General features: G+C 38.2%; 1 protein-coding gene across 1 annotated transcript in view; it reads left to right on the forward strand.

Annotated features, from left to right (window-relative positions):
- LMBRD2 (LMBR1 domain containing 2) overlaps nucleotides 1-20,490 on the forward strand; it is a 30,622-nt gene extending 10,132 nt beyond the window's left edge. The window contains exons 5-18 of the mRNA XM_058043786.1: nucleotides 610-777; nucleotides 1,634-1,844; nucleotides 3,327-3,401; nucleotides 3,728-3,841; nucleotides 4,415-4,598; nucleotides 4,940-5,121; nucleotides 5,883-6,016; nucleotides 6,225-6,330; nucleotides 7,031-7,128; nucleotides 8,897-9,000; nucleotides 11,050-11,096; nucleotides 12,867-12,969; nucleotides 14,158-14,287; nucleotides 16,768-20,490. Coding sequence (XP_057899769.1) covers nucleotides 610-777; nucleotides 1,634-1,844; nucleotides 3,327-3,401; nucleotides 3,728-3,841; nucleotides 4,415-4,598; nucleotides 4,940-5,121; nucleotides 5,883-6,016; nucleotides 6,225-6,330; nucleotides 7,031-7,128; nucleotides 8,897-9,000; nucleotides 11,050-11,096; nucleotides 12,867-12,969; nucleotides 14,158-14,287; nucleotides 16,768-16,828 — 1,717 coding nt within the window. The 3' untranslated portion in view covers nucleotides 16,829-20,490. The remainder of the gene's footprint in view (nucleotides 1-609; nucleotides 778-1,633; nucleotides 1,845-3,326; nucleotides 3,402-3,727; nucleotides 3,842-4,414; nucleotides 4,599-4,939; nucleotides 5,122-5,882; nucleotides 6,017-6,224; nucleotides 6,331-7,030; nucleotides 7,129-8,896; nucleotides 9,001-11,049; nucleotides 11,097-12,866; nucleotides 12,970-14,157; nucleotides 14,288-16,767) is intronic.
- Nucleotides 20,491-26,684: the final 6,194 nt, after the last annotated feature.

Consider the following 26,684-nt stretch of genomic DNA (forward strand, 5'->3'; position numbering starts at 1 on the left):
AATTTACATGTGTAGGTGTTTATGGATAAATTGTCTGAAATAAATGGGTTTTAGGCAGCCAGATACCAAAATAATTCTATTAATAATTTGGGTAATTTTTAAGTAATATTGTAAATTAGTTGGTTTTATCAGATATATTGCACAAAGCTTTAGATAGAACTACAGAAAAAGATTTGTGTGGGGGGTTTTGGGTTGTCTGTGCTTTGTGCAGTTTCTGATCAACCTGTTATCAGATAATTATTTTTGTAGTTTCAGGGATATCAGGGTTGGTAGTTCATTCTTACTTATCACAGATTTTTCATAGCAAAGCTAACTGTATTGTTTTTATCTGCAGCTTGTGTAAGGTTTGCCATCAGACAGGTACATCTAGAATAAAAACATCTAAGTAGCTAATTTCTTAGAAGCTTGGGAGCCTTAAAACTTTTAACACCCCTGCCTCGGTAACCTGATACTGCTAAAGTTCTTTTTTGGGGAGGTTGGTGGTTTGGGTGTTTGGGAGATTTTTTTGGTGGGGGTTGATGGGTTTTTTATTTTGTTGGTTTTTGTTTTGGTTTTTTTTTTTTTTTCTGTTTGGCTGATGTGGTTTTGTTTTGTTTCATTTTCTCCTAGGATTCTGCTACCTTTTATGCAGTCATATGCTAGATCAGGAGGGTTCTCCATCACTGGAAAGATTAAAACTGCTCTGATTGAGAATGCCATCTATTATGGCACTTACTTGCTGATTTTTGGAGCATTTCTAATATATGTGGCTGTAAACCCAAACTTCAATTTACAATGGTAAGAATAAGGCTGTAAACACTTCCATGAGTTCTAACACAATTGTAATGGATAATTTCTTCTGTTGATGAAATGGGTCTTTCTGAAAAAAACTACTTTTAGTCATAATAATATGCTAGTCAGTTAGAAAATTATGTTAACTTTGTATATGAAATTGACTTTTTTGAATATTTATGGAAATTCGGGGTTTGATACTCTGATTTTGTTATGTATAGCAGAGGAATCCTCTTGTATTTACAGTGGTGCTTTTTTCTCCATACAAACACATTTGCAAAGTTAGTGCAGAATCTTCCAGTGTTTTCAGAATATCATATTTCAAAAAATCTGTATTTCCTATGCAGTGCCTCTAAATACTGTAGACTTTAATGGTAAAAAGAAAAGTTAAAATAATTGATATCAATAAATTGCTTATAGTATCCATACCAGATGGAATAGAAATTCCATCTGAATAAAATTCCTGAACACAATATTATCAATACAAATATTGGATTCTGAATTTGTTTCTTACAGTGACTGCCATTATGCTATTTTGACCTCACATTCAGTAGGTTTGGTAAGTTCATGTTGTTTCCTAAGGGAACACATTCCTTTAGGAGAACAGTTTCTTTGGGAACAAACAAACCAATTCTTATCTGCCATCCGTAGTGGGCAGAACAGTAGATACAGGAAAATTGTGGCAGCTTTAAATACGGCCAGGCAGCAGACTGGCTCCAGGCAAAAATCTAGGTGATACCAGGGTCTGTTCCTGTAAACTTAAAAACCACATTGGTACATATTGATACCTCAAGGCTGGTTTCTTGCAGCCAAGATAGGAGAATGTTGTTTGTTTGGGTTTTTTATACTGTTGTTTCCTTAGGAACCAGCTTCAGACTATTGGAATAGCTGCTGCAAACACATGGGGTCTGTTCCTTCTTGTGTTGCTTTTGGGTTATGGTTTGGTGGAAATCCCTCGTTCTCACTGGAATGGGGCCAAGAGGGGTTATCTGCTCATGAAGACTTACTTCAAAGCTGCCAAACTGATGACTGAAAAAGCAGATGCAGAGGAGAATTTAGAGGATATTATGGAGGTAAGTAACTAACTTTGTCTGTGGAAAAAAGTGAAGGCTGCTGTTAGTCATGTGTGAATTCATTGGTGTTGGACACTTGTAGCATGAGCTTACTGTAAAATACCTGCAAACTAAGAAAATTATCATAGTATGCCCCTTGATAACACTCAATCCTATGCAAAAGGCAAAACAGAAATAGTCCTTGCTGTGACAAACTTAAAAGTAATAGCAACTTGATAACCATTATTTGATGAGTCTATTCTTTTATTGACACTTTCGGTGTAGTACTGGTCACTAACAAATAACATTTCAGAATGAGCTTGAATAGGCAGTGTATAGATGTTTCACTAGTGTTAAAATTTGTACTTCTTCTATGCTCTGCTCGCAGTGTATTTCTGGACTCTCAAGAAGAGTTTCCAAATTGTGGGGCCGCAATTACATACTCTTTAAGAAGAGAACATACAGATAATTGTTTCTTTCAAAGTTTGTTTAGGGACTCTATTGTTAATAGAGTATCAGTGAGCAATAGGCTCTACTGTAGTTCAAGAACAGAACGGAAATCTAGCCCTTTGAATAGCTATTCCTGGTTCTTCTGCTGGGATACCATGGCTTGGTTCTTCTGCTGGGATACCCTGTTGTAGGATAGGGTGGCAGTTCGTGTTACGCGTTATTTGTACTGACACGTAACAGAAATAGACTCTTAATCACGTAACAGTAATAGAATCTTCGTTCATCCATAACAGCATTTAGAAGAAACTGCTTAAACAGTTAAAACATCTTAAGTGGGACATAACTACAAAACTTATTGGAAAATGAACAATGACAACCCTTATTTACCAGGATAGCACTTAAAACAGATAGAATATTTCCGCTGGAGGGCACCAACAACAGTCATCTGATGCAGCTGTCTGAGCATTTCAAAGCTGACCAAAAGTTGAAGCAAAGTACTAAGAGCGTTGTTCAGATGCCTGGAGAGGGAGATGCTGATCTCTTTTCCCTGGCAGCCAGTGACAGGATGCGTGGGGAAAGCTGTGTCCAGAGAGGTCCAGACTGGACATGAGGAAGCAGTTCCTTACCACAAGGGGAGTGGTTAGTCTCACCCTGGAACTGGCTTCCTAAAGTGGTGGTCAGTGCCCTGAGACTTGACAGTGGGACTTATTCTTTATATCCTTTTTATCTGTAACTTAAACAAGAAAGTCTTTTCTATTTCAGCCTTCATGCATAGAAACCAATCCTCCATGTATTTATATAGTTGCATGTTTGTACACTGCTGTTCTTTAAAAAAAAATACATTGTGTTCTTTACAATACTTCACTTACCTTTTATGAGATATTTAGTAAAACTATGGCTTTTTGGAAGCTGTATTTTTTTAAGCTTTGATGGCTGACTAGGAGGGCTGCAACTCTTAATTGACCAGTAAAAATTTATAGTTAATGAATTTTTTTTTATTGATGTTTTACTACAGCATAGGTAAACTATTCTGTTATTTTTTTCTCTCAACAGGAAGTCCGTAAAGTAAGTGAGAGTATCAAATATAACCACCCCTTGAGGAAATGTGTTGATACTATACTGAAAAAGGTAACCAATTGTTCATCAACCATAATTACTCAGCTGGGAGAATGTTTCCTGCACATATAGAATACTTGTACATTACTTTCTTTTGCTCTTAATATAAAATCTCTAGTTGACCTCTGAGTTTCTGTTGAGACTGAGTTGAAATTCTTTGTGAAGTGTTTTCTTATGACATATGGAATTATCAGAAGCATTTTGACATAGCATTGTAGAAAGAGAGAAAAATGTATGCTTAGAGTGAGCTTTTCACTTGTATTAAACTTTTACAAATAATTAGCCAAAGCTGCTTGCTACTCTTTTGTCTCCCAGTTAATTTTCCCTTTTCCTTCCAGTGCCCTACTGAGTACCAGGAAAGAATGGGTAGAAACATGGATGATTATGAAGATTTTGATGAAAGACAGAACAGTTATCCCAGTGAAAAAAGTTTGGCCAAACTTCACAAGCAGGTATATTAATAGATGGGAGAATGCGTCATTTAGGCTGTTGTAATGAGAGTAAATGCTAGTCAAAGATTTCGAACGCATTTCATCTGGACTGTTGAGTACAGTGGGTTTAAGCTACTTAACAGAAACTTTTCTTGGTGAGAGAATGCACAGACAATTAATATGCCAAGTGATCTAAGTTCTGGATGTGTAAAAGATGTTCTTCTTGTGTTGTATCTTGATAGGGTTAAAGCTGTCTGTGAATAAGCCTTTTAATGGTTGAATGACAGTGCATTCTGGAAAAGAAATTATAGTAAAAGCTTGATATTTACTGAGATGCAAAAATAAAGAGGTAGGTTGGGAAAAGTAGGATTTACCTGCTACAGATGGTTTGTGATGAAAGAGCTGCAAAACTCAGTAATCATGTATGTAGTACTTCCTTGATTTATGTATTTTAGAGAATTACCTACCTGCATTTTTGAAGATACAGACTTTGCAGTTCTGCAGTGCATGTGTTTTCAAGGGATTTTGCAAGAATTTTCTGCCATTTTTTGAAACAAGTACCCTGAAACGCTAATTTCTTGCAATTTATTGTAGGTAATCTATTCAGTGCAGAGACATCGTCGTACACAGGTCCAGTGGCAAATTCTTTTAGAGCAAGCATTTTACCTGGAAGATGTGGCAAAAAATGAAAGCAGTGCAACTCGGCAGTTTGTTCATACCTTTCATTCCCAGGAACCAGAAAATAAAATTATTCAGTACTTCTATACACCAACGGTTGGTAAGTGCTGTCATGCAGGTTTTAGGTATGTTAAAGCATAACTGATACCTTTTTGTAACAAGAACCAATTGTTTTATGTAGGAAGTTCAGCTGCAGCAGAGGGAAGCATGTCTGGAATATTAATGTATTTATGTAATACATAAATACATTAGAAGAGCTATCAGATCCTAATTTATGCTCTTGGCCATAAGCCCCAATTTTATTTACAAATTCAGTAGCAGTTACGTTATAAAGCAATAAAGCAACAGCAAACTTTGAAGCCTTTTGAGAGCGAGTTCTGTTTCTGGTTGTGTAATTCTCATTAACCCGTTTTGGATATGTCTGTGTGTTTGTTTTTCCAGAGTGGTACTGGGAGTGCCTTCTCCGACCGTGGTTTTACAGAGTGCTTGCAGTTGTGCTGGCCACGTTCTCTGTAATTGTTGTGTGGTCAGAGTGCACATTCTTCAGCACAAAACCAGTTCTGTCGCTATTTGCGGTTTTCATACAGCTGGCAGAAAAGACATATAATTATATATACATAGAGGTAGGTTGGAGATGGTCACTTGGAAAAAAATACTTTCAGATCAATGGTTATGATAACAGCAGTAGATAAAATAGATTTTTAAATAAATTTCTAAATAATCTGTCAACTTTCAGAAGGTCTCTAAATGTATGGTACTGAATTTTCTTTGTGTGGAGGAAGTCTGCCTTTTGCCACTTGTTAAAACTCAGAAATACCTGGTGAAGGCATGACCTAGCTGGCCTGAATATCTTGTGTAGAGTAATTTCTGAAACAGTAGGTTGGAACATAGGTGTGAATTAGACTTTCTGTCTAAACAGTCATGTGTGTGACCTCAGTTCCTAAACAGGGATTTGCAAATGACCAAGAATCCTGTCAAAGGTGTGGCTAGCGTATGTGTGCACAAATTTATCAGTAAAATACCGAGCTGAAAAATTCTTATATACTTAGCAAAGGCTGATTTGGAAACACTTGGTTTATGCCTTTTTTAGTGGGAATAAGTGCCAGATCAGTCATGGTAATTATTGAGGCAATTACAGCAATTTTATTTACTTTAACAAGAAGTAGTAGAATGTTTCTAGGGTCAGCTGTGTTAGCTTATGTGTAAAATGTTATAATTTCCAGTTTAAATTGCTCTGAAAAACTCCCAAAACTCTTCTCAGAGATGGTGGTGTTCTCACATCTCAAAATGAAAAGTAAAGGCTGGAGATGGTCTCTGCATGTGATAGACCTTTAATAGAATTCTACATTTAAGCAACTTAACAACACCTTTTTTTTCCCCCTAGATGGCCTGTTTTCTTACCATATTTTTCTTAAGTATCTGTGTTTACTCTACTGTCTTCAGGATCCGTGTATTTAACTATTACTACTTAGCTTCACATCATCAGACAGATGCATACAGTCTCCTTTTCAGTGGCATGTGAGTATTTGGTATATGTTTTACAGGTGTTCTATCAAATACTGAATTGAAAATGTCCATAAAACTTCCATTTACATTCTTTAATTTGTAATTTATGGGTATAATTCCTAATGAGCTCTACACTGTTGTTCTATGATAGATCCAGTCATGACTTTGTAGGTTATCTAAGAAACGCTTTTAAATGCTGTTGCCTCTTGCATTTGTGCAGGTTATTTTGCCGTCTTACTCCACCATTGTGCTTGAACTTTCTGGGCTTGACCCATATGGATGCAACAATCTCTCACAAAAACACTCAGCCAACTGCTTATACATCTGTAAGTAAGAAAATAGGGGTTTGAGCTTTCAATATGGTTTGGAGAATAGACGCAGTATTTTTAAATATATCTTACTGTAAAATACAGATATTCAAATATTTTCAGTCTTTCCAACGTGGTAAAAAATAATTGGTTATAGTTGAGGAGTTTGGTAATGATTTCTAGAAGTGATCAATAGCTTCCCCCCCTCTTTATCTTAAAAAAGTAAAGTATTGTACTTTAGAGTTCAGGGTGTTCTTCATTTCCTAATACCAATTTCTGTAAGTTTTAGCTTTCAGTGGCTTTAGCATGTAGGCAATCCCTATAGATCAGGAGCAATCCTAACTTCCTACTGAAAATTAGTGAATTTGGTTTTATTGAATACCTTGGTTTTGTGTGGCAAATTATATCTCATGTCTTTGTTGTTAGTAACTAGATTTTTTTGTGTGAAAAACTGGAGACTTTTTTGCAGCAAATGAAAACAATCCACCAGATTTGCCCTTGTTCTACAGTGGGTGAGACTACAAAATCTAGCATTTTGGAAATCTCAGAGTGCTGGAGGTGACCATTACATCTGCTTATTCTCAAGCAGACCTGTGATAATATTGCTTATGTTTCAGTTACTGTAAAGGATCATGTATTTGTGAGAAGGCACGATCTTCATGGGTTTGTGTAGAGTATAGCTAATTAGAGCTTGTTCTTGGGAATGTTTGTTTCCTAGATAATGGGATCCATGAGAGTGCTGTCCTTCATTGCAGATGGATTCTATATCTACTACCCAATGCTTGTTGTCATTCTCTGTATTGCTACGTACTTCAGGTAAGTGATTTGCAAAATAGATCCTCCGTGCTTCTTTGCATTAATAAAACTAGTTTAATCTGTTTCAGGAAGAGATTCAGTACTCCTTTTCCAGCAGTTGTTGTGTCATTCTAATAAAAATGTAAAACCTAAATCCATAGATTGCTATTTATATAGGGGAAATGTATAGATTTTAAAAATACAGATTGTATTAACTCGTAACTGAGTTAATTTAAGCTTCATTCCTAGATCTTAAGGGGTGATCTGTTCAAACTTTGGAGCCTGGGGACATTTGGTTGTGCTTTTGAGATTAAAATTATAATGAGAAAGCTGTTTTCAGCAAAGTTTTCTAAGAAATTAAGGACCACTAGCAACATTTTTAGGTATTGGACTTTCTAAAGACTGATATCAAGTTTCTGGTGTGTTACTAAACTTCTGGTAACACATGCTGGATTAAGTAATTTGATCTTGTTTCCCTAAAGCACAGTTTGTTGGAGGCTGGAAGGTAACTGCAGAAAACATCATTATATTCTTGCTTTATAATTTCAAAATGTCTGCTTTAGATCACTGCAAGGGATGAGATACTTTTAGTCTGATCTTGCTGAAATACAGATTTATGTTAGTATCTTCAATTCTGCATTACCATTCAGTCAGAAGCAATCTCTGTGTTTTTTAGTCAAGTACAATGTAGTGAAATGCCTGGGGTATCATTTTATGTGTATCCATAGATAGTAAGTAACAAGTATCTAGTTGTGAGTTTTCCCTTTTACCTTAAAGTTAAGTGACAAAAGTGGTGGTGGAGCTAAAAAAACAAACAAAACAAAACAAACAACAAACAGGAAAGCAAATTACAAGAAAAGAGAAATTTGACCTCTTGTCCATGATGATCATCTTGTGCCTTGAATGACAAAATGAAAAGGAAGAATAAAAATTAGAGGAGAGGGGGTTGCTTTAATGACCTCTGCTAGTAAAGATGCATGCAAAAACTAAGATTGAATTAAAATCTGTTGAGGAAAGATGATTCTCCTTTGCTAATCCAGCAGTCTTAAGGTAGTATCCGGAAAAAATATATCAATACTCCAGTTTGGAGGAAGGAAAACAGTACAAAAACAGCAGTTGTGTTTTCTGGTGTGAAGTTGAAAAGATGAAAGTGATTTCATGCTATGTAGTTCCAGGATTGGCTTAAAAAAGGTGGAGCAAGCTTGCTACCTGACTGCTGCCAATGGCTATCCAAATGGGCAGCCAGCATCCCTAGAGCTTAAAAGTATGCAGTTCACATTCTCATGAGTGAAACCCTGAGGTGAAAGTGGATTTCCTATGTTGTTACTGTTTCAACAACGGAGAAATCAGAATAAGGAGAATTTTTATGGTAATTGTCTTCTGGCAAAGAAGAGTTGATGACATAAGTACAAATTCTGTTAGAATATTTAAAGCAAACGTCTCAGGTTAGACGCATTTAAAGCAAGTGTCATTTGCACTACTCTCAGATTATACGCATTTTAATCTCTGTTTGAGTAGGGTTATTCTGTCACTTCCAGTTGTATTTAGGAATGTGTTACTGTTCTGGGTCACCTAGGTCACCCTACTGTTCTGGGTTGCCACTTATTGTTCTGAGTTCGGAATTTTCTGTTTTCTCAGCTGGTGTAATAGTCCATCTTTTCTTCTTTGTTTTTCCTTTTTGCTTGGATTGTTCATACAGTTCTGAATAGTTTGTTTTACATTTTGTTCTGTAATGTATCTAAATTACTAATTGTAAATTAACAAAGGAAATTGCTTCTTCTTTTACCAGTTTAGGAACTCGTTGTTTGAATCTTTTGGGGTTCCAGCAGTTCATGGGTGATAGCGAAATGACCTCGGATTTGATTGATGAAGGAAAAGAGCTAATCAGAAGAGGTAAATTAGGTCTTCTTTCACAGTCTGTCTGTAAAATCATACTACTATAGAATCATCAAGGCTAGAAAAGACCTCTAAGATAGAGTCCAACCCTTATTCCAGCGCTGACAGGTTCACCACTGAACCATGTCTGCAAATGCCACACCTGCACATCTTTTAAATATCCTCAGGGATGGTGACTCCAGACTTCCCTGAGCAGCCTATTCCAATGTCTGACAACCCTTTCAGTGAAGAATTTTTTCCTGATACCCAAACTTCGTAGCACAACTTCAGGCCATTCCCTCTTGTCTTGTTGTTTATTACTTAGAAGACCAACCCCTACCTCACTACACCCTCTTGTCAGGGAGTTGTTAAGTGATAAGGACTCCTCTGAGCCTGCTCTTTTCCAGGCTCAACACCCCCACCTCCTTCAGCTGCTCCTCATCACAATCGTGCTTCAGACCCTTTCCCAGCTCCATTGCCCTTCTCTGGACTCAGAACTGGACCCAGGCCCAGAGCTGGACACAGGATTTGAAATGTGGCCTCTCCAGTACTCAGCACGGAGGGGCAGTCACTGCCCTGCTCCTGCTGGCCACACCATTGCTGATCCAGGCCAGGTGCCTTTGGCTTTCCTGGCCACCTGGGCACATCCTGGCTCATGTTCAGCCACTCTCAGCCAGCACTCCCAAGTCCTTTTCCAAAAGGCTGCTTTCCAAGTGCTCTGGCTGAGGCCTTTAGCATTGTGTGGGTTGTTGTGACCCAATTGAAAATTGAAAGGAAAGTGGTTTGTGAGCATTTTGACCAGCTGCCTCTGTCCTTCTGGGTCGATCCCATCTGGCCCCACAGATCTGTGTCTGTCCATGCAGTGTAGCAGGTCACAGATCATATCCCCTTCCCCATCCCTGCCTTCCAGCTCAGGGAACCTGGTACTCGGACAACAATTGGTCTGAGTCTTAAAGACTGAGGTAAAAATGCAGGAAGTACCCCAGTATTTTCATCATCATATAGTATGTTTTTGGTTTACGTTTGTCTGAAATGTTGCAGAAAAAAAAAAGCATACTGTCAGTATTTTGAAAGCTGTACTGAGGAAGGCCACAGCACAAACTGCAATAAACTTAGAGCACTCTGGTCACTATGTAAAGTCCACTGATGGACTTCATTGACATCTTAAATGAAGTACCAGTTTTACTCATCCAGTATCTGAATTTTAGATATTTATAAATACGTTACAGTGTGTTACTGAACAAATAATACCTTAGCAGGTGCTTGTGTAATCTGTCATAAAGGATGATTAACATTTACACTGTCTTTATTATCAACAAACTAATCTTTTTTTTGTGTGTTGATTGAGCTGCACAAATTCAGTCATCTCTTCAGTCTTTTTTGTTATGTCAACTAGCTGTGTTTGACTAGAGAAAGCATGTTTTTTGTGTAGAACTGGAATTATCTGCTGGTATGGAAAGCTTTTAATTTTGCATTATTTTTTATTGAAAGTATTACTTACAAGTTGCAAAAAGCCATTGTAATTTTTGAGTAAATGTTTAGAAATTAAAATTTCTGGAGACAGTGTTATATTATGGATAATATATTATATATTATCCTTTATTCCAACAGTTGATGAAAAACCTGGGTTTACTTAGAGTAGTAGTATGGGTTTTTTTGGTAAAAGACCAAAGTTTCATTCCCTTAAATAAAAGATAATGATGATATTGATATTGTAATGTTATATATCTTGATTCAAAAATGCTGAAGTTTTTTCTTAATTTCTTTTTCTTAATATCTTACTATCCCAGTTATTTCTAAGGGTTTGTTTGACTTTTTTTTTGTTCTTTGCTCGCTGATATCCAAATGTTATGGTGTGATCCAAGATACCATCATGACAAAATAATTCTGATGGGAAATCCCATAATGATAGACAAGCTGCTTTTTGTTTTTGTTTAATTGTAAAAGGCATATATTTCAATAAGAATCTTCATTAGTTAACTTCATATTTTAATTGTTTATTTTTAAAAAATGCTAATGATTTTCCATATATGGAGCTCAGATAAAGTTTCTTTTTTTTATTTTTAGAGAAAAGGAAACGACAGAGGCAGGAAGAAGGTGAAAACAGAAGAAGGGTATGAGATTTGTTTGGCTAGTTATAACATTACACTGCAATATCTGATAGGATTTATCATGGATATTTAATTCAGAATTGCCTATTTCACAACAAAAAGAGTCCCAAATAATTGATGGAATCAGTTTAATCTTGATGAATAGTCTTGACTAGGTTATTTATAGGTTAGAGGACAATTTTAATAACACTACTTGGACACCATTGTTACTCACTGTGCTGTGGTGTATGCCAATAGGTTCAACAAGCATTAAAAAGGGTCCTGATTACTAGGATACAGAGTAATCTAAAATGGCATATTGCCAGTATCTTAAACTGATACTGCTCTGCTTGAAATTACTGGAGTTGCAGAGTTGTCATACTGAAATGTAGACTACTCTCAAATTTGTTGTTTTGTGTGCTCATTGGAAAGTCATAGGCACAGGTTCTATTTTGTTTTTTGCCAGAGGAAGAAATTACACTTAAGACAGAATTAATAGTTTTTGCTGAATAACAAACAGAATGTTTGATTCAAATAATGTTTTCTGCGCATATTGTATTGAAACATTTGTGAAGCTTTAGTTTTTCACTAGTTTGTAACAAAATCTAGTATAGAAAGTCACAATAAAAGGTCGATGAGAGAAAGGGTGCCTGCAAGACAATACTGGGAATAAAATCTCTTGGTTTTCCAAGATCAGGTATAGTTTAATCCCCAATGACAGCCAGTGCTGCATAGACCTTTCTTTTGATCCTGTCCTGGTTTAGGGCAAATTTGGGAGAAAACCTCCAAAAGGGACCCCCCTGCAAGCAAACCCACATCGCCCCTCCCCTGACTGGATCAGGAAACATTTCCTCAGAGAGAAGTGGAAAGAACCTGTTCATTTAACAGGCAAAGCACTCCCCAGCACACAAAATGAACAATCCCAGGTGTCAAAACGCTTTCACCGCTCTGAAGAGATGACAAATTCAGAAAGCCTCTCCTGTGGGTGGTCACTCTGTTATCAATCCCTCTGGCACTGGCAAAGGCTGCTGCCCACAGCAGGCCCCAGTGGCCACAAAGTGCAAGCTCTTGGTGCTCCCCAGGTCCCAGTCCAGAGCAGGCTCCAACAGTTCCAAGGAAAAGGAAAGAAAACCAGTCCAGGGAAATCTCCTCTGCCTCAGCTAGCTAAACTAACCAAAAAGCAATGGAGGGCTCTGTTCTGATCAATCCAGTGTGGAGGAGTGAGTGCAGTCCCTGATAACAAACTCCATGCTTCTTTTTCACTTCCCACCTTCACTCTCAGAACCAGTCTTGAAGGCATAGAATATAACATCCAGCATAAACAGAGCAGATGACTGGGGATACAAGCATCATAATGTCACCCTAGGACAGATCCTTTCCCTCCAGCTTGTAGTTTTAAAACTTGAACTTGTTGGGAAGCAAAACAGCAAATGTATGATACATTTAATATACAGTGAAATAACCTTACACTAAGCTATGAATTTTTCTGTGCTATGTGGATCTCGTTATTTTTCCATTCTGCCACTAGATGGAAGTAGTGATCAATAAAAGCAGCAGTTCCCACCATAACTTAGAGCAGTTAGCTGAACTTTGAGAGCAAATTCGAGATGCAATTTCTTTTATAGAAAGAAATTTTCTTTTTCTTAAGAACAATCATGATAACTTGTTTAGTGAAGGAACATATTTTGAATTAAAATGAAACAAAATTCTTCCTGTATTTAGATACTGAACTGTTAGTTACTCTGTTGCTTTTTCCCTCCCAACTTAGATTTTTGTTGGTGATATTTTTTCCAGGAATGGAAGGAGCGGTATGGAAATAGAGAGGATTCCACCAGAAGCAGAGCTGTCCACACAGATCAGAAAGAATCTAGCTTCTCAGAGACCAATGCCAATAGACGTAAGCTTTGTGGGTTGGAGGGGAAGTATGTTTTGTTTTGTTTCAGTACATTTTCTTCACAACACTGGCTGGGAAAGTAGTTTCAAATATTCTGCTTTTTGTCTTAGATGCTGTGCCGATAATGTTCACTTTTGTGGCTCAGTGTCACCTTGCCATTTAAGGCACTCAAAAGAGTACTGTATTTCTTTCCATCTCCAAAGTTGGGATTGGAGGTTCTTACTATTCTTCAGACCAATTACTTGATCTTATGGGATATATAATGATTGCCATTAGGCTAGCACTTGTCAACAATGAAACTTCATGATGCACTTGAAGTTGGGTGTTGTAAATCTTAAAATTCACCTCTTCTGCTTGCAAATGAGTTGTCTCAGACTGGAATAATGGAGCAATCAGATGACCAACAAATGTGACACCACATAAGTTCATACATTCATTTAATAATGTGTATTAGCAAAATACTTTTTTTTTGTGGATGCTTTAAACTTCCAAAAAAGTTTGTCAGAATGTGAATTTTTTTTTTCTGTATTTTTTGTACTCTTGTAAGCTAACAACAAGTCAAATGAAACTGAAGAAAAAGGAGGAAAAAGGGGAGGAGGAGGAGGGAAGCTTTGAATATGCTTTTAAGAAAATACTGATAGATTTCCCTCTCCTCTGTACAAAGTTGCAAATCCAGATTTTTAGTGGTAGAGTAACTGAAATTGCATTCTAATGTTCATCACGTGATCATGTAGCATTCCAGCCTTAAAACAAGACATAGGTACTGACCTAGTGAAGGTCACAGAATGAACTGCAAAACAACACATGAGATTGATTTTTTTAAAAATAAACAACAGCAAACAAAAAACCGGTCTGAACAGCTTAGTTAAAGCATGAAGCTGGGAGGATGAATGGATGATTTAAAAGTAATGCCTGCCAGTAGGTTCTTGTTTTCCATGATTCTTTGCAAGATAGATCTCAACCTACTGGAGGGGCAAAAGTTGTAGTTGCATTTCTGTGCAGATACTAAATGGAAATACTACAAGTTTGAGCAAGTTTGGTTTAATATTAAATCTACTCCAAATCATTGCGCTTTTGCTTTGGATGAGATTGCTCTGTTATTCTTAGTGGTTTTTTAGATTTAATGTCTTCATACCCTTTCAGGCTGTTTACAAAGCAAATAAGTGTCTTTCACTCCTTTTACTTATTCAGCACTATCAAAGTATACCCGTTCAAATGGTAGGACTGAAAGAGATAGAATAGAACTCCTCCAGGATGCAGAACCTTTGGATTTTAATGCAGACTCTGTTAATGATGACCCCCTTGAATCGGACTCAGGAAGGTGAGGAATGTTCTCTGTAATTTCCAGTTAAAAGTTTCTGTTGTCTTCCGTTTTCTGACCTATGACAGCTGTATTAAATGTTTCATAATAATAGTTTTGTAAACGAAGTTTATAATTTCATCTAACTTTTTTCCTTTCTTCCTTTTCCCCTATAATTAGGAAATCATTTTAAAACCCATTAAAACCTGAAGGTGTTCCAGGTTTTTAGAAACATCAGAATAAGATTTGAGCTGGATATAATGTTATATATGGAATAACTTGAAAACCACTGCATGTAAAAGTAGTGAATTACGTGCATGTTGAGGAAACATTCCTGGTGTGACTATCTGTGGCCGTTCATGGTGCAGTCTAGGGATCAAAATTGTGCCACCCCAGACTTTCACTGCTGGGACTGAAGCCCCTTCACCACAGGCAGCTCCAGTGACCCAAGGACCAGGAAGACCAAGTCCCCCTTTCCCTCCCTACTCACCCCACTCTCACAGTCAGAAAATTTTCCCTTTCCAGCTCAACCATAGGTTTCCCATAGCAGAGTCCCAGATACTTGGTTCCTTTAATCATGGTGCAGTGACAGCATAAGAGCTTGAATTGGTGCCTCTAGGAAGGAACCCCAAACAAAAGAATCCCAGAGCTTTTACACCCTCACAGCCCATGTGCACCGTGTTCCAGGCTCTTCCAGCTGAACCCTTGGCTCCTGCACAGTCTCAGAGTGTCCAGTCCACTGGCTGGGCCAAAGGTCCCTGTGCCCTTTGTTAGTTGTTCTTGGCACCTTGCCTGGGGCTCCCATTTCCTGACATCCAGGGCACAGCCTGCAGCTGCACACTGAGCTGCCAGGTCTACGTGTATGCCTCAACAGACGGAGGTGCAGTGTAAGGTTTTCCCTGATTTCCTACAAAGCTTAGCTGGAGAAAGCTCACTTGATTTCCCAGTAAAAAATCCATTATGAAAAGGCTGCAGGAAATAAAACTGAATGTTACAGGATCCGCTGCAGGAATACAGCTGGGTATCAGATCTTGGAGCTACTAAAGTCAATTAAAACCTGAACTTCCTGAACAGAGAGTACCAGACTGCACTGTGTGGCTCTGTCTGTAGTAGAGAATTTTGTGATTCTCTGGTTGTGACTGCAACACCAAATTGCCTCAGAGTACCTTATGTAACTGCTAAGCTCTGCTTCATTTAAGAAACAAGCAATACATTGTATGGGTGCTTTTTTTGGGGGGGTGGATATAGTGTAGAAATGACAAATAATACAAAATTCACATATAAAAACTTACAATTTGTTGTTTTTCAGTTAAAACTATTTTACCCCATTACAAAGAGTCACAGAAAGTCATTGTTTCAGTGGACTTCTACCTGTAATGTCAATAACAAATGCCAGCTCAGAAACATGTAAAGAATGCTGTGAAATTGCACTGCCAGGTTTCACAGGTTGATTCAGACAACTGGTTTAGTCTCGTGTCACCACATTTGAGCACTTGGGGGTTTCTAAACACACGAGTTTAAAGAGGAGCTACCCTAGAATTTCTGTCAGCAGTTGGCTTCCATGCAGTGTCAAAGGGATTGTCTACTATAAACAGGAGTATGTATATGTAATTATTCTGGAGCAAATACTTTTCAAGCACAGTGTCAGAAGTCTCCAGGAATCTATATATGCTTTGCAAAGTGGAACATTCTAAACTTCTTCTTTAAAAAGAAAATCAGGAGCTTCAAAGCTTAGTTGGGCTTTGCCTAGTAACCTTCATTTCATTTCATGGAGGTACTAAGTCAAGAGAATTGCATATGGAATTTCAGTTAATGTAGAAGTAGCTTATGTAACATTAGTTTTCAAAACTAGAGCTCCTGCAGTAAATAGAACACTTTTGGACTGTAAGGGCAGTTAGGATACCAGGTTCTGGCTTTGTGTTCATTCAGATTTTACTAGATACTACAGCAAGTAGCTTCATTGTGCCTGTGTTGGACTTTGTGCTTTTAAAGTGTTTCTAAAAATATATTTGATCAACAATTTGTGAAATTTCTTTTTTACCAATAAGCATGCAGGCATTTGTTTGATGCAGGCGTTATCTTTGATATTCTTCTTCTAAGAATACCCATGAGATGTACTGTTAAGCACCTGCAGGTACTTTATGGGTGCCCTTGTTTGTTTGGATTTATTGTGTTTTGGGTTTCTGTTGGTTTGTTAAGTTGTTGGTGTAGTTGGGATTTTTAAAAAGGTCCTGTTCAACCAGAACATCAAACTTCTTTCCTTTGTTTTAGGAAACAGTTCTTTAAGACTCCCAGTATTCATATAACTGTTTCTCTTGGTCACATGAGGTTTAATTTAATGACTGTCTTTCAAATTCTCATGAATACTAATTCAGTAGAACATCAAATTCATCATCCACTAGAGTCAAGGAGAAAGATTGCAGTGAGAGTTAGATGATTTAATGGGTCTTTATTTTTCTATTTCCTGTGACACTTTTTCACTTCTAAAATTCATTCTGCAGGTACCAGCCTGGTGGAAGATACCTGTCAATGTCTCGAAGCAAAATATTTGATGATGTTTAAGCTTTTGAAAGCTAAAGAAAATTCAGTGGAAATCTAGCTCCTACTCATTGCTTGGAAAATACTGCATTTGCAATATGTCACTGAACCGTCAAAGACTCTTTAAAAAAAAACATGAAGGAACAACACTTTGGGGAATGCACGTGTATGATAACTTCACCTCTAGTGATAGGAATATGCTTCTGCTGTTGTAGATACTGTTGTGCATCAGTGTGGGCTTTTGTGTCATGACCAAAAGGAGAAAACGATTTAAAGTTAATAGATGATAAACTCACTAATATACCTAGGGCTCAACTTGAACTGTAACAGTCTAAGTTTGGGGAACAGATTTTCTGGAATTTTTTATTTTGTATTTTAACCAATGCTGTGAGAGCATATTGATGTATCCAAAGTGCAGTTATATCAGCTATGCTTTTGCTGAGAAAGTTAGTCACAGAATGGTTTGGGTTGGAAGGAACCTTAAATATCATCTAATTTCAAGCCCCTCTGCCATGGCAGGGACACCTTCTAGTGCTGCTCAGCCCTCCATCCAGCCTGGCCTTGAACACACCCAAGGATGGGACATCCACAAGTTCTGTGTGGCAACCTGTGCCTGTGACTCACCACCCATACAGTAAAGAGTTTCTTTACATATCTAATCTAAATCTGTCTTCTTCACATGTTCAGCCATTTCCCCTTGTCCTGTCACTACACTTCCTGGTATAGAGTCTCTCTCCAGCTTCCCTTTAGGCACCTTCAGACGCTGGAGGGTTTTTCCTGTGAGGTCTCCACACAACATTCTCTTCACCAGGCTGAAAAGCCCCAACTTTTTCAGCTGATCTTCACTGAGGGAGGTGCTCCAGTCCTCTCACCAACCTGGTGGCCCCCTCTGTGCTGGCTCCAGCAGGTCCCTGTGGTTCCTGTGCTGGGAGCCCAGGGCTGGATGCAGTGCTCCAGGTGGGTCTCAGCAGAGCAGAGCAGAGGGGCAGAATCCCCTCCCTGCCCTGCTGCCCACGGGGCTCTGGGTGCAGCCCAGGACACGTTTGGCTCTCTGGGCTGGGAGTGCCATGGCTGGGCCATGTGCAGCCTCTCACCCACAGCACCCCCGAGCCCTTCTGGGCACGGCTGCTCTGGGGCTGCTCATGTCCAGCCTGTAAGCTGAGCCTGAGATTGCAATGACCCAGGTATAAGACCTTGCCCTTGCTTTGTATAGACACATCTCTGAAGCCTGTCCAGGTCCTTCTGGATGGCTTCCCTTCCCTCCACTATCAACTGCACCGCACAGCTTGGTGTCCCCAGATAGCCCTTTAGGTTCCTTCCATCCTGGTACTCTGTGATTCCATGAAATTTTTTGGTATAAATTTTGGAGCGATGTGTGGTGGTCAGAAAAGGCTGTATTTTTTCTTTTCCAACATTATAAGCAGATACATGATTTTAGCATGTGTAAATATTTGAAATTGAATATGGACCTGAGTGTCACTGTCATATGAGCGTATGTGCAATAGCAGGAATACATTATTGAAGATACAATGTCTGCTTAAGATCTTTACAGATGTAATGATTCAAAATCATGGCACTAGTGTTTTTGTAACTGTAAAAGAAATATACTATGAAGATGGAGTTAAATGCTGAAACATGATAATTTGCACGCGCCTCAGGCACGGCTTCAAACTCTAGACTATTTCTTTAAAAGAAGGGAAATACATAGCATGACTAGGTAATGGTAAACACTTTTTATATTCTAAATACCCTGGTTGCATTATATATATCAGTTTTTAAGGTGCCTGTATTTTGCAGTAGGTTGTCGCAAAAAGAATAATACTTTGCCATTCAAAAATGCCAATTATTAACAGTGTAAAAAAGCTTCACATTAATTTCATTAGTGTAGGCATATTTTTAAACCATAGTTAGTTGTATGAATTTTCAAATATAATCATAAGGTAAAAGATGTGGTCAGATTCGTGATAACTTTGAAAATTTGAATAATTTAAAGCATTTTGGTTTTTGTCGGAAATCTTTGCCACTTGGGAGCTTTCTTATGTGCTTTTTGCAAAATTATGTTGAAAACTAAAAGAGAACATGTTTTTATCATACATTCTTTATCATGCTTAAAAAACACATCCTTAAAGCAGCTAGGAATGGATTATTCCGAAAAGTAAGTTTTCATGAATGACATATTCTAGTAATTTTTAACAATAGTCTGTGTTTTCTCAAGTAATTGTTAATGGGGATCTAACTCTACCTCCTGTGATTTTAGTATATGTGTTGTAACAGTAGTGGTATTTGTAATACATTGATCTGCCTGTTTTGAAACACTGAATTGTTACTATGAAGGAGAAAAAAATCTTTATTTGTATAGAAATAATTATATTAATAAATTAGCAGACATACAATAATTGTCAGTTTTGTTCTTAGGCGAATACAGTGAATGTCAGCCATGCCCACAGGCTCATACAATTTCCAGACTACTCATATGAGGTCACTTTTTAGTTTGAGTACTTTGTGTTTGTAAAAGCTTGTTCCAAGTCTTAGGCTTGAATCTTATCAGGGACTGGAAGTTGAGAAGATGAGTCTCTCTTTATTCAGATATTTCTTTAGGAATTCTATGGTAGCACCTATTTAATTTATTTTTGAACTACTTAGTAGTACTATCTTGAATTCATCCTTATATGAAAGGCGTTGTATACGTTCTTGGGCACTCATCCATATGACTGTTCTTAGACTCTATATTTCTGTTTTAAAAATTTATATCAGCAGTTTATTTATGAAAACCTGTGGCAGAAATAAAATTCAAACTCTATTTATATAACTCTTGAGATGTCACTTCAAAGGGATCTCATCAGAGCCAGTAGAAAAGCTATTACAAGGAGCTTCTGTTTTCTGAAAATCTGTGAAATAACTTTACCTCCTCCCTGGTGACCAGATAATGGGATTGAGCCTTCTTGGGGCCTGTTTTTTCCCCTCTCAGTGAAATGGCTGCAAACAGAATTTTCAGAGGAAACATGGTCAAGGTTTTATATAAAACAGGTAACTAGTCCCTAGTGCAGATTTCATTGGAATACAGTAATTTGAAGAGTTGACTGTATAAAATAATGGCAGTGGGATTTCAGATTCTAGCATAGACATTCTGCGCTGAATGTTTTTGACGTTGCAGTGCAGTAAGGGAGAACCAGTGGCTGCTTTTTGAGCTCTGAAAAGGTGTAAAGAATTCTCTGTATCATGCTTGGCAATGCCTGGTGTCACATCCTCTCTGGATGCTGTTGGGTTAAACAGGGAGTTAATAAGTGAAGTCAGGTTTCCTCCATTGTATGTATTGCTGACCAGGAGTTATCCAGGCTCTAATTACATGCAATTTATTGCCTAATTTAAAGTATGTTTTGAAAACTCACTATGGGTTCATATGACTGAATCTGGAATACTTTCAATAAAGAAATAATCATGTACAACTATAGAAGAATATTATTTTCTGTTCACTTAAGCTAGTTTCAAACAAGTTTGGTTACTGCTAGTACAAATAGTGCAGAACTTGGCTGGGGGCTGTGTCCCTAAGGATTTACCCCTCTCCAGAGAGCTGTGGATGCCCTGTCCCTGGAAATGTTCAAGCCCAGGCTGGACATGGTTCAGAGCACCCAGTTCTAGTTGAAGATGTGCTGGCTAACCAGGAGGGCTGGACTGACTAGGTGGCCTTTACACCTTGCAACCCTTGCAACCCAAACTGTTCTGGGATTCCATGGTGCTTCTCAGACAGATTGTGGCAAATCTTGATGGGTTCTTTCCTGCTACAGCTCCAGTCCTAGTAGCCCTACAGCTAAATGAAGTTAAAACTAGCTTTGATGTGTTTAAGCAGTGACTGTATTCTAGACTAACAGTGTTCCTGCATCACTTCTGATGCTACAGATTAGGTGATTTAAGTACAATTCCCTTGCAAACTGTGCTGTTGGAAACTGAGAGTTAACGTATTTTTCAGTCAGTGTATTTATAGAGTCATATTTATTTGCTGCTAAAGAATGTAAATTTTATATATCTTTATTGTTTCACTTCCTGAATTACTGAGCAGTTAGTGTATACTTCTTGCCATAATTTCTGCAGTTTTCTCTCTATCAGTGAACACCAAAAAAAGCCCCAAAACACCAAAAATCCCATCCAAGTTAACTACAAATATTTGAATGTCTTCCTGACAAAGATTTAAATGAGTGAAAAAAATGTGTGCAAGTCACAATGAGCTTCAAAAAGCAGTGTGAAAACAGTACCTATTCAGTGTTGGAGTTCTTAAAAAGTATGGATAGGCAAAAAGCTGTAGTCAAACTTATTACTCCTACTAGATTTGTAGTTCTCCTTTTCTTAATACATATTTTGATATGTTTATTGGGAAATATGTGCCCTACTGAGCTAAGGAGGAGTGCATCTCTCAGCTGTGAAGTGAGGCAGTGTTTTTATGAGGGAGGGTAAAAGATAATGTAACTTCTAATCTGTGCTTATAGTGATAGTTTGCTTTGGGCAAAGGACAACATCGCTTCTTATTTAACTACAGTAAAGTGTTAAGAAAAAAATAAACTTTATGCTTCTATAAATTACACTACTGGAAAAATCATGGTATGTAATCTGACTTTATTTTGCAATTAAGCACTTGTAAAGCAGTCATTAACAGTGTTAACAGGAATGGTTGGAAGCTGCTGTCTTTTCAATATTTTTTCGTGCTATTGTAAAATATAACATGAACAATGATTTTTACATAGGAAGTATTAAAAACTATTACTATGGTTTTCTATAATTATGATAATTTGTATTTTATTAAATTTGTCTTGGAATACTGTAAATACTATGTGAAAAATACTATATTTAGTTTCAGTTTTCATTATTGCTTTAATTACTTGAAATCTGAGGGGCATTCATAATACCAAATAGAGGACACTTTATGAAGGAAAACTTTTTATGAAGCTTCTTAAAAAAATCTCACTGGTTCATTATAGAGATATAGGTGCATCTTAATTATTAACAATAACATTACTAAGGGGATATATCGTGTCCTAGCTTTTTAATTTTTCTTTGAAATTAAAAAAATTGTTACTTTTTTCAGAGCAGCTTAGTTGTGAATCTTGTAAACTTTCTGAAACTTTTACATTCCTTTTCCCTAATGGGCTCTGCAGGAATATGTACTGCTTCATGGCAGTCACCTAACACTAGCTGTGCCTCTAATTAAGTAGTCTAATCTGAAGCTGAGACACTCCTACACCATTTGATTATGTTAACAGAAATTTAGCATTCCTATCCAAAAAAAAAAAGGCACGTTGAATTTGATCCCTTTTAAATACATTAATTGCTGTTGTTGATTTTTTTGCATTATATTTGATACCCTCTGTTTGGGTCATATCATAAGCCCAGTCAGGTTTATTCTTTGTTTCTCTTAGAATGCATTGGAATGAAGTCCTCAGCATGCTTTTGTGTGCATGTGTGTGTTTTAGTATGCAGCTTCACTCATTTCCTCAGGATGATGTTGTTATATTTGACATATTCCTGTGAACTAGTAGTTTCAGAGTGATACTTTCGCTGTCACTGTAGAAAATAATTATTTCCAATAGAAATACATTGTGTTTCTGTAGAGGCATCTGGAAGATAAGGGAATTCATTTGTAAGTATAGGTTTAGTCATAGGCCTCCATTCTCCAGTGTATATCAAGATAGGCTGTAGGAGTGCTGCTTATGGATAGACTATCTTCTTTTGCCTTATGATACAAGTATGTATGCATAAATACCTTGTTTTGAAATTCACGGAGTTAAACATTTTTCTCTGTAGTGTTCTGAATTACTGTTGTTACTGGATTATATTTTTGAAATGTGTGTTACAATATATATAATCAAATACTTAAATTGGCATGAAATAAATCATTTCTGCAATACATTTTCCCTGGTGTATTTTAGATATTCATAGTTCTCTGAGCTATTTTTGAAAGTAGTCATTTAGAGAAACTTGATCTATTTATTTTTTCCAGGTGGAAGTTTTCTTTTATTAAAAGTATGTTCATACTTTAGAAGCTAATCCAACCTTGTTTTGGTTATCACTTTGAATCTTCTTGAAGGCAGATTAAGAAAGGAGATCAAGAAGAGTACTGCATACGTGGTGTTGTCAGGGAAACCTCTGAGAACACTGTGTGCTTCTGGGACTAACTTGGCACTGTGGGGCATTAGGTGGGATGAAAGCTAGGGTCTGTACATCTCTTCTGCTTTTGTGAGAACTCATACTAGGACAATTCCTTCTAGTTCATCCAGGCCCCTGGGGACAATGAAGGCAAGAGACTGATCCACTGCAGCTGTGAGGAGATGGACACAGCAAACGAATTGACTCCATCTCATCTTTCTCATTCTTACATGCGTTTTGCTTTTATCTTCCCTACAGAAAAAAAAAAAGGTAAAGGAAGAAGAGAATTTTTTAAAATTTAAATATTTTACTATGTCTATAAGTTGGGGGAGGTGATTCTGCCCTTCGGCTCTGCTCTGGTGAGACCCACCACTGCTGCATCCAGCTCTGTGGTCCCCAGCATGAGAGGGCCATGGATGTGTTGGAGCAAGTACAAAGGAGAGATGCAAAGACAGTCAGGGAGCTGGAGCACCTCCTCTGTGACAAAAGGCTGTGTTGAGTTTGTTCAGCCTGGAGAGGAGGAGGCTTCAGGGAGATCTCACTGCAGCCTTTCAATACTTCTGGGGGGTTTACAACTAGGATAGAGCCTATAAGGGATAATGGTTTTAAACTGAAAGAGGGTGGATTAAAGTAAAATATAAGGAAGAATTTAACGCTGTGAGTGGTGAGATAGTGGCACAAGTTGCCCTGAGAGGTGGTGGATGTCCCATCCCTTGTAACTTTCAAGATCAGGCTGGAGGGTGCTCTGAGCACCTGATCTAGCTGAAGGTATTCACATTCATAGCAGTGAGGTTGCAACTAGATGACCTTTACATTCTTCCAAAACAAACTATTCTGTGATTCTGTGAGTGATCTGTGTATATATTTTTTTAGAGGTGGTTTGAATAGGGAAGTGAATCATTTTCCAGGTAGTTAACCAGCCACATTCTTCCTCCAGAACTTGGAGTGATAAGTTACTACTCTTAAATCTACCAGTCTACCATCTATGCAATTCAGTTAATGGGAATTGTCCTTATTCAATACAAACTTTCAGTTATTTGTTGTCAGATCTTTATTTTCTCAGAGAAGAATATAAATTCTGGTGTTTTGTTGTTAGCAGTTGCTAATGGAACTACATTGAGTGTTCAGTGGATTTTACATCTTCTGAAATACCATCTGCCTGACTGTGAAATTACCAGACTTCTGATTTAACTACCCTTCCCTCTGCAGCTCCACCTGCAGAGTGCCATGGTGCTTGTTCATCCTGGTTTCTGCTCTGCATGCTGTGATAAAGATCTTTACCCTTTCTCTCCATAAACATCCTGTCTTGCGCATCTTATTCTGCACTGGCTCATTATGGGCCATTGCCTTTGGGATTTTTTGAGAGCTTTATCAAAAAGCCAAAGTTGGTCAGGGCCCAGCTGAGAGAGAAGACAATTTCCCTCCACAGGCAGCATGACCTGGACTGCAAAGAGAGATTCAGCTCATGAACAGAGGTCAGATATTGGAGTGATTTATGAATCTGGGCTGCACACAAACACAAGAAAAGCTCTCAGGTTCCTCCCACAGAAATGTCTAGTTAAAAGTGTGTGTTTTGAGTTGCTCAGCAAGATGTGCTGTAACTGAGCCAGTGCCTAGGCATGTCTGTGAAAACCTGCTAAGCCTTTGCAATCTAAGTGAATGCTTATAGTTAAATCACCCACAGTAAAAAAAAAAATTTCCAGAGTTTAGGAAAGGTCATCTATTCTAAGTAAACTTCATAAAGACCGGATACTGCTGAGAATTTTCCATGTGTATTCTCTGTTCATCTTTTCCCCCAGAGGCTGCTCCTTTCATAAGCATTTGTAGTCATGCTTTTTATTTTGGAAGATTTTGCTGGTTTCAAATCAGTCCTGAACAAATGTGCTTGAGATCACCCAAAAAATCACCAGCAAGGGCATGAGCAAAAGTCAGAATTAATATTAAACTACAAAGCACAATGAATGCATCAGTAAGATTCACTCTACTTACAATGGACAACTGAGGCACAACAAGGGAAAGCAAGCAACAACAAAACCAAAAAAATCCAGACAATCAAAACAGAAATTATTTGTAAACTGCCTATGGCTGTGTGTGTGTGTGTGTGTGTGTGTGTGTGTGTGTGTGTAAAGACACTGTTTAAACAAGTGTCAAACAGTCTAGATAAAGTGTAAACAAGGATGAAAAGGAATATGGCCTACAGTTTAACAATTTATACCTTAATTTATAGCTTCACTTTAATAATCTAACAGAGAAATCACTTACCAGCATTTAGCCTAAATTATAATTGTAACTTAACCTAACTTCCAGATTTGCCATAGCATATGTGCAGAGGGTATGCAGGCAGACATAGTCAGGGCAAGATAAGGTTGCTGTGGAAAAATCTCCCTCAGAGCTTGATGAAAAAACTCACTTTGGATGCTTTTGAGTCTCCTGATGGGCAAAGGGCTGGGCCTTGAGGAGTGAGGGTGTCGGCCTAGGACACATGGTGGTTCAGTGATCATCCAGGTATAGCAACCCTGGAGTTTTGCTGGCTCTGAGAGGCGTCCCCCTCGGAGGGACATTGCTGGTCACAGGCCTGCTGCATTCCAGGAGAGCTCAGTGGGCCCCATCTTGGACTGCTGTTTACAGGATTGCAAAAGAGAAGGCTTTAATCACAACAGTGTTTCATCCTGGCCACAGTTTGGGTCGGCACTTTCTTTGAAAGTGTGAGAATCAGAATGTTATGCCATTCAGGCCAGAGAGATGCTTTCCAAGCCTGCTCATGAGAAAAACAAGCTTGTTAGGAGTTCCTGGGAACAGACTGTTTCTGATAAGCTCAGAAAGAGCTGAGCCCAGGTGGTGTTTCCAAGGAAAGGCCTAACAAGCATTTCTCAGATCACACTGCAGCCTTGGAAGGAATGGCAGGGGGTGCACCATCACAAAAATCTGTGGGAATCATGAAGGTAAGTGGAAGTGGTGTATAACTTCCAACACATTTCAGTGAGCAAGCAACAGCTTTCAAGCCCAGGTTTCACAAAATAACTACCAAGTCTGTTGCATGAGGCCCATGGCAGCCAGTGCGGTATAGCACCACTACCTTCAGAGACAGCTTGTGTGTGGAAAGGAATGAGGCTAAGCCAGCCTAGGGCAGAGAGAGACAGGACAAAGGAAGCATGTTGAGAGGCAAAGTGAAACATAAGGGAGTGTTTGAGCTGTGGTGGGAAGGGAGGTGTGAGTTCTGCTGGCTCCTGGGGTGAGCTGATCACCTTTTGCTGCTCCCAGCCTCACCATGTATTTTCTGTAGGAAATCTGATAGCAACATGCTGGATGCTGGCCACTAAGGCCCAAGAATATGTAGTTTTGACTGCAGAGGAGTGACCAAAGCCTGTGTTGGGCTTAGTACTGTGCCACACCTTGTACCTTTTGCCTTTCATTTCTGGTATTAAACCCAAGCACAGTTCATGGCTTGAAGTTAGGGATTTCCTGACATAGGGAAATTGAGGAAGTGATTTGGAGGGAGTGTGAGTATTCATGCAATTCAGAGCGCCAAAATAAAATACTTGTTGTTTTGCCTCTCAGACAATTCAGTGGTGAGCTGGGAAGACAGAGACACAGAAGGGAGTCACGCCTTCTGAGCAATGCTTAGAAGGGCTTCACAGATCACCAGAAACTTGTTTTCTCTGAGCAATAAACATTGCAGAGACTGTAGTTAAAGAACACTGATGAAGTGTAAAACAGTAGCCAAGCAAGTGTAGAACCACAGGAC

The sequence above is a fragment of the Melospiza georgiana genome, chromosome Z (genome assembly GCF_028018845.1).
Source record: "Melospiza georgiana isolate bMelGeo1 chromosome Z, bMelGeo1.pri, whole genome shotgun sequence".
Taxonomy (NCBI): Eukaryota; Metazoa; Chordata; class Aves; order Passeriformes; family Passerellidae; genus Melospiza; species Melospiza georgiana.